This window comes from Acanthaster planci, linkage group LG17 (genome assembly GCF_054643075.1).
Source record: "Acanthaster planci isolate LZ-2023a linkage group LG17, COTS_SCS, whole genome shotgun sequence".
Classification (NCBI taxonomy): Eukaryota; Metazoa; Echinodermata; class Asteroidea; order Valvatida; family Acanthasteridae; genus Acanthaster; species Acanthaster planci.
The window spans coordinates 7706399-7719058 of NC_141793.1; the positions used below are offsets into that span (position 1 = coordinate 7706399).

General features: G+C 41.4%; 1 protein-coding gene across 5 annotated transcripts in view; it reads right to left on the minus strand.

The window, feature by feature from the left end:
• LOC110988453 (GATOR2 complex protein MIOS-like) overlaps positions 1–12660 on the minus strand; it is a 147501-nt gene that overhangs the window by 69175 nt on the left and 65666 nt on the right. For all 5 annotated transcript variants that reach the window (XM_087147893.1, XM_022251952.2, XM_022251950.2 and 2 more), the window contains exons 9-11: positions 8554–8677; positions 8088–8123; positions 6325–6443 (exon numbers count right to left, since the gene is read on the minus strand). In XM_087147893.1, the coding sequence (XP_087004019.1) occupies positions 6325–6443; positions 8088–8123; positions 8554–8677 (279 nt within the window). The remainder of the gene's footprint in view (positions 1–6324; positions 6444–8087; positions 8124–8553; positions 8678–12660) is intronic.

Below are 12660 nucleotides of genomic sequence, written 5' to 3' on the forward strand. Positions count from 1 at the left end.
GGAAATGATTTTGAGTGATTAACTACCCTGACCAAAACCCATTACACCTTTAGTTCTAAAGACCACAAATATGAACCAATTTCAACTCAACCACATGGACATGTTCCTGCAGAGGCCATGCGCCATATCTTTTTTTTTTTTATTGAAGGTGCCCGCATAAATTTTATTGAAGGTCACCGGAGAATGGAATCTGTCATACATCATTAATTGTTATAAGGGCAAGGGTGATCCCCTTCTCAGAAACAATTACAGGGGCCTCAAACTAATTGACCAGATGCTCAAGCTCACTGAGACAATCATAGAGACCATCATTCACTCCAAGGTGGACACACACTCCATGCAGTTTGGCTTAATGCCTGGCCTTGGCACTACTAACACGATTTTCATACTACGTCAGATGCAGGAGAAACACCTTACCAAGCACAAGAGCCTCTACTTTGCATTTGTAGACCTCGAGAAGGCCTTTGACGATGTTCCGAGAGTTGTACTTTGGTGGGCCATGAGACAACTAGGCATTGAAGAATGAATAATGAAAGTGATTCAGGCCATGTATGAGCATGCTTGTTCTGCAGTGAGAGTTAACAACATGTACAGCCAAGAGTTTGATGTCAAAGTAGGAGTTCATCAAGGCTCAGTCTTGAGCCCACTCCTATTCATCTGCCTGATGGAGGCACTATCCAGAGAATTCCGGCAGGGCTGCCTGTGGGAGCTCCTCTAAGCAGATGACCTCGTGGTCATGGCTGACACTGTAGAAGAGGTCATGGATCGGTAGTCAGTTTGTAAAACAAGCCTGGAGTTAAAAGGACTGAAAGTCAACATTGGAAAGACCAAGGTACTGATCAGCTCCCACGATGCAAGAAGCCAGCCCCTGCCGGTGAAGTGGCCATGTGGAGTCTGCTCAAAAGGAGTTGGTGCTAACTCCACCTACTGCCAGCACTGTGGCCTCTGGGTTCATCAGCGCTGCTTGGGAGTGAAGGGAAGGATTAAGCCAGATCCAGACTTCAAGTGCCAGACCTGCTGTGGACCTGCTAATGTAGTGGTAACACCAGACAGCATAGAGGAGGTCATGCTTAAAGACCAACCTTTAGAGTTTGTTAAGACCTTCTGCTATCTTGGGGACATGGTTGGGCAATCTGGAGGCTGTCTGATGCCATAAGTGCTAGGGTGAGGTCAGCATGGGGAAAGTTTCGTGACCTGCTACCCATCCTCACCAACCGTGGCATTGCACCAAGGACTTGAGGATTTGTGTAGAACGCAGCCGTGCACAGCGTCTTGCTATATGGCAGCGCGACCCGGCCCTAGACCGCAGAGGACACAACTAGACTCATCAGAAACGACAATAGTATGGTCTGATGGATCTGTTCAGCCAGGCTCGCAGACAGACGGCCTACTAAGGAGCTCCAAGACCTGCTTAGAATACCAGGGATCCCAGAAGTCTGTTGAGGAAACCAGCTGCTCTGGTATGGTCACATGCAATAAATGGAGGCTGTACACTGGCCCAGGAGGGTCCTAGACTGTGTGGTAACTGGCTAATTCCCCCGTAGACGCCCTAAGAAACGATGGAAAGATAACATCCAGGATGACTTGAGGGCCCTGAGGTTAAGGCCTGAAATGGCGCTGGACAGAGAGAGGTGGAGACATGCAGTAAGACCCCCCTCGGCAAGTGAAGCCAACTATAGGGAGGACCCGTCCAACCCCTGCTTCCAGGGAAAGGACGTAAAACCGAAGATGATCAGCTTTTTTTCAGCTCGGTGTCTTCGATTTGATATATTATAAATCCAATTATTTTTATGCCATTAGCTTGTCATTATTTGTCTCTTCATGAGTTTTGATGTTTGTGATACTTTGATGATTGACTTCCGTGTTTCATTGAATATATGTACGCGACCTACATCTGTGACATTCATCATGGCTGTCAGCTTGGAGAGCGGTATCAATTGCTGCTTTTTGTGGACAATTATCAGCATATCGGTGTTCGGCATTTGTGAATCCAAAGGAACCCTCCATACCTTATTCACCATTCTGTGCACAAAATGCATTTCCACCTGGGCTCTGTAGTTTGACCTTTTTCAGTTACACATGTAAACTCAATCTATGTTTACAAGGTTAAAAGCCAACTTCTGTGTCGTTTATGAAATGGACCAAGCATGGTGCTGTTCCCTAGCAATACCAGGACATCATCCATCATTGCAGGTAACTATTTTTATGGATATTCCCGCAAATCATGGACCCTTGGTCAGTAGGGATTGGACAAATCTAAACAACTCAATCCCGAGTACATGCCTGGAATCACAAATAAGGTCTATCCAGAAGAGTCCAGCTGATGTTACCAATGCTGCTTCTTCAGTCTTGGACGCTAAAATATTAACAGCTTCACAGACTTAGGACAGGGAATATTCATGTTTCAACTGCTTTATTTGATATTCTCATGGATGTTCTGGGACAGAGGTAAATGTGCAGGAAAATGCCATACAACTCATTGCTATCAAGCCTATGATCATGCGTGTGATTCCAGTTCAAGTTACAGCACGCATTGGGAATAACAAGTCATCCAGACGTATTTGTCATACTGATAAATCTTATTCTGGAAAGTTAGCCTGATCCAGGTTCCTCTAACTGCTGCACCCCATTGAGTTACAAAGCCATATCTTCCTATTATTCCTCTCACCAATGCACGTGCAATGATGAACAAATTGGATGAGGCTAAGGCAATATTCCATCATAAGGTTCAGGTAGCTGCTATTACAGATTCGTGGTTTCCATGTAGCACTCTAAACAACTTCAAATCTATCAATGGCTATAAAGTATTTTCCAGAGTCCGAGACATAGTAGAGGCGGTGGCGTAGCATTATACATCAAAGAAGGAATCCCCATAAGATCTTTGGACTTCATTGAAGTGCCTTTAAACTGGAATTGATTAGACCACACCGACTCCCAAGAGAGATAACTATTGCCATGTGTGTAGTTCATATCACTACTTATTCACCTAATCATTTCTGAGGGATTACTGAATTCGTACTGTTGATATTTTAAAACTTCAGTACCCTGATGGAGGCATCGTTATTCTCAATCGGATGAATATCAGATAAGACTTGAAAGTTTTCATGGCGAAAGAAACTAGATGAGTAAAACGACTGCGGTGACACCATGTATCAATCTTTTTCTTGAGTATGTGTGGTTATGAGAAGAACCAGGGAAAAACTTGACATTTCGAACAGTGTTTTCTGTCCGTCTTCAGGAGACTGCAGGATTCTGACTGGGAGTGGAGCTTATATGGTGTAGAGAGGGATCCAGAAGTAGGGATTAGCTTGGTGAAGCTTTGAGGTGGGAAGAGTGAAGGCGGGCACAATGGATGCTGCACTGGATCCTGGTTCTGCATGGCCTGAGTGTGTGCTTACTCAAGTGTTTCAGTTGGATCTAAGACTTACCAACAAGAGATTAGAACATTTGTACAGTTCTCTGGAACCTCTCTCACCTATTGGGAGAAGTAATCACATTTGTGTTCTATGGAAGCCGGCCAAGCATTGTCCGTGTAATGATTATAGATTAAAAACTTTTCATCCTTTCAATTATACCTCTGTTTATGCTTTTGGAACTTGGATACAAAATCAGACCCGGTGTGAAGTTTTTGATTAACAAAATACTTGGAGTAAGGCTGATGCTTTGTACAAATTGGATGATGCTCTAATGACGCATCTTCCTTTAAAGACGATCAGGATTCAGTCAGTGATATACCTTGGCTGACTACTAAACTTAAAAAATATATGCACGATCACCAGAAAGCTTACATCTCTAAAGATTTCACTAAATGGCATAAACTTAGAAATATCATTAAGAGAGAAGTTCAGAAAACCAAAACTGAATATTATGCCGATCAAGTTAGCAATTTAAGACATTCTGATCCCTGTCAATGGCAGACAAATTGGGTCAGTGACTGAAACAAATGTTCCCGAGTTGAATATTATTTATCCAGGTATTATTAATCCTTGTCAGAATGAGAATCTTGTCATAGCCAATGACTACGTAGCTAGGTTGGTTGGCGTTTCTTATGCTCTTCATCCTTTGGATATTTGTAAACTACATACTTACCTTCCAGCTACAAAACTTCCTATGTTATTACCATGGGATGTTCATAAGAAATTGAAGTTTCTGAAATCGGGCAAATCAGCTGGCCCTGATCAAGTTCCTCCTAAAATTATTAAAGAGTTTGCTGTTGAGTTTAGTATCCTAAACTCATTTAGGGAAGGTGTTCCTGCTCAGTGGAAGGTTGCTTGTGTGGTACCTGTTCCTACATGTAAGCAACATCCCCCTACAACAAATCAACTTCGACCAATTTAATTCAAATCTGTTTGGATTTTGAAAGATAATCAATCCAAAAGTGATCTCCGTCAATTTGGTAATATTACTGAGGTCTCCACTTCACTCTGGGTTGGCAACCTTGATGGCTGAAACTGGCCTTTTGGCTATAGTGTTTCTGGTCGCACCTTGGTGAGGTTTTATATTGGTGACGAAAAGCTGTTTTTTGGGGGGGCTTTGGCCAAGTACCATTTAAGATTCTGTACTGGGCACCATGGTTTGTCATCTGAACCCCCAGTGTGTTTGGTAATGACTGGTACAAAAATGTCAGGAGGATGGATGGAAACTGACTGGTTCTTGGTGAGAAACCAAAGCATTGGGATGAGACAAACACCATGGGTTCCCATCGGATGTGGCATTCTGAGATGGACAATGCCTTCAGCTCGCTGCCACGCCATGAGGTAGTAGCTGCCAGCAGGAATGCCAGTTTCACTGATAAGTTGATCAACGTCACTGAGAGGCTCAAAGGAAGACCAGCAGGCAGTTGGAGGACAGCTACGTGCACAAGTGGCTAGAACGGAGATCCAAACGAACTGCTCAAAAATAGGGTTGACATTCTCATTGAGCGCTCGAAGTGCAACGGCTACCTGGTCCGAACTGGTGAACCTTCATCACACGCTCGGGCAAAATACCGTGGAGGTGCAGTGTTGTGTTGTCCCATGGAACGTCAGCGTCTTTGTCACGGCCGGGTGCCCCGGTTGAAAGGGTGTCTGAAGACAATGGCACCAGGGGTGATGCGGCCGGTGTAGCTAGCGTTGGCAGTGTAAGGCCGCTCCGGCGCGTAGACTTGTGAGCCATGCCGATGTCGGGTGTTGCCCACTGCAGCTCAGGCCCTTGAAGCATGGCATGGGCTAACCCTGAACTGAACCAAAGATGGTACTGCCAGCAGGTATTACCCACGGGATCACAAGTTTAGCAAGGTGCCACTCGATCCTCCTCAGACTGACTCCTGTTGGTTTATAAGGGAATGTGGGGTCACAGAATTCGAAATGCTCACACTTCCTCGCAAACCCCAACAAACCCTGGGTCGCCCCGCTGACCCTATAAATATACCAAGGAAAGAGGGGGACCACGGTATCTGATCGCTTGCACCACCTCATGGAACCCCGAACAATCCCAGGTTGCCCCATTGACCCTATGTATCGCTTGGTAGTAACAGCGTAGAGTCAACGATCTATTAAATGCACACACACGAAAAGAGAAAATATACCACCAAAACAAGAAAATATACACATAAACTCAGAAATATAGAATGTATGTTTATTAAAATACATTACAGTTTGATCAGAATGTCACAAAGGTGTGTAGTGAAACAGAAACTCGATAAACTTGAAGATGTCAAAAAGACACATCCGTTTAGAATCACGCTAAGGAAAAGGACAAACACGGCGGCCATTCCGCTATGCGTCATGGGACTAGAGGGCACGCTACAGTTGATCAGAAGATTTAGCAAACTGAATCAGACGCAAAGGAATTTGCATGTTTAGCGACTGTTTGGGGTAGGTTGAAAGCAGAAGACCAAATAATTTGTATGTATACAAAACATTTAATGGGTATATTGATTACCATTTTATCGCAAGTAACTTAAGTACCTAATGCCAAGTGTTCAAATAATTTTGCACACCACTGTAATAGCTACAATTTACAAAATCAGCGACATCAAAACAAAATTGGTTTGTTTCTTTGATTCCACTCTGACCACACCAAGTGACAGTGCCACAAATCCGAATAAATTACACTGCATACAAGGAAATGCAACATCACTAATTTGAAATTAAATTCTACATACGTACATGTACAAGCAATACATTTTGGACAAAAATCATGTTTTCAATCAAATATGCATGTTACATAAGGGTTACATCAAATGAGGAAACAATAGAATAAGAAATTAGCTGTCACCTTGGACATTAGCTTAAACATCTGCAGAATAACAGGTGACACTGGAATGAGTTAAAGTGAACTTACCAGGGATACAGGATCATGAATGGCAACATCTCTGAATACCCCAGAATGTGTGATGGTTAGGATACGATTCTCACAAGTAGGATGCCAAGCAAAGGTGGACACTTGTGCACCTCCAACAGCTACAAGTATTTAACAATGCAACATCAAACCATTCGAAAATACAATAACAAATCATACTTGGATTCCCAGCATTTTTTCAACACAAAAATGTTCAGACACTTGCCCAACACAATGAAAGCACCAATGGACCAATCTCGTACATGCAAACGTATTTCGTGTTTTCATGAGATTCACAAAATGCCAGGAAAGAAGTTCTAGATCACATTATATAATAGCATCACAGATTACGCAAATTCTCGAGATACATGTAAGTAAAATTTGTTGCCCGTCGTTGTTGGACTACTCCCCTTTTTGAAGGTCTTCCTGGTTCTGCATGATTTGACTCACATTTGAGCCATGTCACACTGAACAAATACAGCAGCACATACAACCTGCTTACACAATTTATTGTCCTCTAAAGTGACTGCAGCTAATAATTCACAGGAAACTGTATTGGTGTGTGGTAAGCAATTGTAACTTTTCACAAAGCCCAGTATCATTCGTGCCCACAAGTACCACAATTTTTGGAATATAGACCATGGCAGCTTAAACACTGGGCAACTTATACGGTAACATTTCAAGAATAAATTAGTCACAGAAGCGGCACCACAGCCTGGGTCATGCATAAAGGTTGTGCTCTGGGCAATGCAATCATGTTTTCTTTGGTCATGTTGGTTGCTGTTTACATTCGCTCTACTCACATGTTGGAAATAAAGGAAACCAATCCAGAGGGACTCAATAGACTCACAAATGTACCGTAAATACCACTCATACCTCACAATTTGAGTGGTACACCTGTTGGTGTTTGTCTGTTTTATCATGTAGTCTATGTTGATTATTATTTCACCGGTCAGTTGGTAACTGTTGACATGTTTTTAAATCACAGTACCATTTAGAAAGAACCACCCAACTACAATTATTCTGAAAATATGACTTTTTTAGACAACTTACTTTAAAAAAGGACAGATATTACAAAAAGGACAAGATGAAAAGATCAAAAGGACCAAGAAAAGTGAAATCTGAATGATAGGGAATTCTTTATTCCATTTTATTTTAAAAGGGACAACTCTTGAAAATGTGTGGCTCTGAAAAGATCCATGTGTATTGTTGGTGTTCACAACCCCCAATGCCTGCCCTGTCAAAAAAAAGAACTGCCATGTGGCCCATCCAGCCATGACATTCATCCTGCCCACCGTAATTGGTAATTTTGAGGACTTACGAAAGTTTTTTGTAATAGTGACACTCTATCGTTCATGTACTCTACACTTTTAGGATTGTATGCGCAGTGGAACCATTTTCATACCAGCACTTCAGCATACAGCATGATGGCTTGTGGTTGGACAAGGTCGGTGCTGTGGTGCAGCCTATACACTGGTGTAACTAATTCACTGACTTCATATCTGAATTTGCAAATTTTTGTGTGCTGCAGCTTACATACCACATGCCCCATAATCCAATAATTACCGTACATATCGATATTAAACTGGAACAAGAGTAACAAGAGTAAAACCTGTCCAATGTTTTACTTGCACCCATTATTATGCAAGGAGTCCAAATCTGCTTTAAGGACTAACATGTGCATGTATGCACCTGCTTACAAATTAATTAAGCATGCACAGATTGTTTTGGGCTCGATGTTAAAATCTTGAGAATAGAGTACTTACGTTGAAGGAGGCGTTCAGTGTATTCCACCTCGCTACCTATTCAGAACAAAAGAGCAAATGATACGAAACAACCAACAATAAAACAGTGTTTCATTCACTTTTTACTTCAGACTTTCTCTTCTTTCACAAAACAACTACCAAACAGAAAGGTTTGTTACAGTATAGTTACATAGAGTATTATAGATTGTGATTTGCCAAAAGCAAGCATGGGTACAAGGTTGTCGCTACACTAGTAAATATGTAAATTTATATATGTTCCTGCAAGATGTACCCTGCAATGTTTCTGCTACGATGGCCATTCTTGTTGACATTGATTGTAACTGTTGTGTTCATCGGTTTTTTGTTTTTTAATTGTGCCAATTTCACCATAATGTTGAATAATGCAAAAGGTCACCTCCAAACAAGAGTACACCTGTTGTGATCACTACATTTCTTACCAGAAAATTTTCCGACTAAAACAACTTACAAACATGCTGCACATTGTATAGCTTCACCACCGAACTATCCCTTGACAGTGAGGCTAGCAGGCCATAGCGAGATGGACTCCAAGCCAGTTTGTTAATTTGACGGGCTTCGTTGATGGTTAACACTTAAATTATTTTGATCAAGGAATAATAAAAACTGACAGTATGATGTATGGAAAGTAATATGAGAGCAGTGAACCTGCTTTGAATGGCTGCTGGAAGAAAAGTTGTTTATACTCTAGTTTTACTGTAACCTTTTCACATAAACATGTAAAATAAACAACACAAAAAGAAAATCATATACTTTGAATGGCTGCTGGAAGAAAAGTTGTTTATACTCGAGTTTTACTGTAACCTTTTCACATAAACATGTAAAATAAACAACACAAAAAGAAAATCATATGCAAAGAACATGCACCAAAAAACAAAATATATATATTATACAAGTAATGCATGTTTATGAGTGCAATGGTGAGAATAGTTGACGAAATGTTCCATTCAACGAAGGAAATGAAATTCTTACCATCAGACCATTGTACGAATGTGAAACGTTCATTATTTGCTTTATACAATGCCTGCATACATCTTCATTTCCTCTTCTGTTAGGAGAAAAACTTTCCTCACTTATTCAGCATATTAACGTCCACCATTTTATGAAATAGATTCATGTGTGCACGAAGCGTGATCATCGCCCACATGCACGCTACTAGTACCTTGCAATATTAGACTGGTTCCCATCTCAACATTCGTTTCCTCTCTCTAACTGGGAATGAAATATATAAAATAGGTGCAGGGACCAGTCAAGTGACACAAGGACTTATGCAAGTATTACTATTGCAAAGGGGACTATTGCGAAGCTGGTGATTATGATGCAAATTCGGTCTTTTCATTTCTGGGCTACACACAAAGGCCAATCACCATATATACAAGAGCCAGGGTCTGCCTTCTTTCACTGTGTTTGCTCGAGCGAGGGCCGAGAATACCAGCTGAAAAGCGGGCCGAGGATCTCAATTTTTACGGCGGCTCTTACCGTCTCCCGGCACGAAGGGGTTAAAGCAAGCCTATCTGGAGTTGGGGGAGATGTCCTGCTTGAAACAATCTTCCTCTTAAAATGACAGCTGCAACTGAGACATCATCTGGTAGGACCAATATAATGACATGCGAGTTCTTCAAACCATTTCTTCACTTTCAGTAACAGGCACTGCATTGGTGTAGGTGTAACGGGGGTCTAGGGAAGCTTCAGCTCCAAATTTCTGAAAATTAGGTGAGCTTTTTCTATTTTGACCATGACTTTCCATAATTTCACGTGCCCCCATCACATTGGGTCAAAGGTGTCATTTTGATGGTCTGCACTGTTAACCACTCCCTGCCGGGTGCCCCGTTTTCGAGTACATAGGTTTTATATGCAGAGCCAGGGAGCCCGGAACTGGGACAAAAGAGTTGGGCCTTATAACAAAAGACCGTGCTCAGCACAAAAGACTGAGCTGCTGGTCATTACCAACATTTTTTCGCTCTCAATAGTTTCGCTCTCAATCCAGCCTTGTTTTGAAACAGTATACCACGGTTTGAGGCATGTAGAGCAAGCAGATTACCAGCGGGGACAACGGCTCTCCACCACCGCAGCGATGAGCCACACAGCACCGCTGCACGCTAATCTGGCCCCTATTGAAAAGAGGTCAGCAGTGCACTGTGCCGGTTTCGGGAACAAAAGAAATCTTACGTAAGACTGCACAATCTGGGCTATTTTTCCAAGGCTGCAGGCCTGGCTGAAATATTCAGGAGTTAATGAATTTTACCTGTCAGTTTTAGAGTAGTGCCCAAACAGTCCTTCATTTTGGTATTAAATGGCCATTAAATGAAATGGTGAATTTTTGAAGAATTTTAAAAACGGAAAATCTTGAAAATGAGCCGGCATCTTGTCTTGCTCAAGAAAAATCCATCCAGCAGCAAGTGGTTAACCAAAGACGGATATTTTTACTAGTCATGCAAATTTTTGACTATTAAATGTATATCTAAAGTTCCTTGATAATGGGACTACCGTCATCAAAACTTAATATATGTATGAAAATCTCTTTAACTCTAACCTCCTAGGGTGTATGAAATTGGAGTTAGAGAGTGTTACAGCTATAAAGAGAAAATCATTCTCCAGATTTGCAGAACTGGGTGACAAAAAATATGTCTTTTTATTTCACAAAATAATGAATTTTGAATACTGTCATTGTTGCTGATATATGACTACCATATCTCCACACTGTATTGACTAAAATGTTTTTATTTTTATGGAATATTTGTGTTCAAAACCAATTGTTCCCCCAAATTTTGGAGTCCTAGGAAGCCATCCAATCAATGCAGGCATATATGCATACGGCTCTTTTTTGATCCTAATAAAATTACCAAGAGAAAGGTTTTCCATTACACAGCCTCAAATTCAGGCAAACATTCTGATGTTTCTGAACACTGCATTTGCATAGAGAGAGTAAACAGTCAAATTGTGCCAGTAAATTATAGTTAAAATTGTACCTAGTTGTATTTAGCAACTGGCTCCTCCTCTACTGGGTTTCATTTATGCCAGCACTGTGTCAATGTAGGTTTGTAGGGGGCGATCGGTACATCTGCACCATTGCTCAATCACGTTGTGCTATAATAGCCATCCAGCGGAAAGAGTAGTGTCCATATACACATGACATGTGAAATTCTTTCCGACATGATGTACGGACCTACCCTGAATGACGCTGAAATTTCTCGTTTCCGTTGGCTTGATGGCCACCAAATGAACTTTTGCGTTTGACCCATGAGAAACTGGCACCTTTCTGAAGGCTTTATATACAGTGCTTTCCGACACACCAAATTTGATACCGTGGTCCCAAATAGTTATTTGGTTGGCAAGGTACATTGTACCACAGGAAGTTAATGACTTGTTTCACCGGGAAAACTCCTTCTAACGGACCTCCAGGGGCTTTGGGGAATAATGAATTGTGGATGATCTGCAGAATATATTCAAAGGTCCCGATGGATAGATGAAAAGGGAAACGAATTCAGATTCCTACATGACCAGAATTACCTCTTCGGAAAACCCATGGATAATTAGTTCTTGCTTTGTTTTATCAGTAAGTACTGACATGGATGTTGTCTATAAATGTAATTTTAACTGTAAATGTGTTTTTATACCCAGTCTGAAATTGTAACCGATATAATTCTGTTTTATTATAAATTATACTGTTTAACTTATTTACTCTGAAAAGTACTGGGCATCAGTGTAAAACAGCAATAGCTGAACTTATTTAACCCAGGTAATCAAGAATAAATAAACAAGTGCAAAATCAGAGATTTGTCAGCCATTTTGGACTGGTTTGTCTCGCCGCTTTGTCTTTTTACACTCTGCCCATTCGTCACAACCTGCTCGAGAACACTGTTCTCTTGTCATACCAGTGTTGTAAAAAAACAGGGATTCAAAAATGATCTTGAAGTCGAAATCTGTGCCAGTGGTTTAAGGGAGAAGGGGCTTGCAACTTAATTACCTTCATCCCAATTCAAGTATGCAAAAAACAGCTCTGTATTGTTTAAACTATGATCAACCTGTGAAGTGTTCCTCTCCAGAAATTGAAGCCTAAACATTCATCTCAAATAATGAGTGACCCCTACACATGTGACCCAGCAAAGCTATCGGTGGGTTTCACACAAATGTTTACATGTATCCAATGCTACACAGATTACTTGTGCAATTAAGTGGCATGTAATTGCTTCTGATTATGTCCACATTTCAACTTCTTGGACAGTAACACCAGCCTCTGGATGTGATTGGTGAGCCTCTGGCCTTAGCCAGTTGATGTCGAATTTTCTTACCCGAAGAAGCTGCTAGGGGCATGTTTTTTACCCACAAATTTTTCGACCTTGCAATTGTGCTTTGACCCACCAAGCATGATGCATTGATATGTCAACCACGGAAATGAGTGTACACATCCTCTGTGGAACAAATAAGGAAAACTATGTGTGTTTACACGTCATCCCGCATCAAATGATTAATGGTGATGTTCAGAATGTTCCCTGAAGGCAAAACTGTGTGATTCAATGTGCCATTCAAAGACGGTGGTATTTCTGTAGTTTAGATG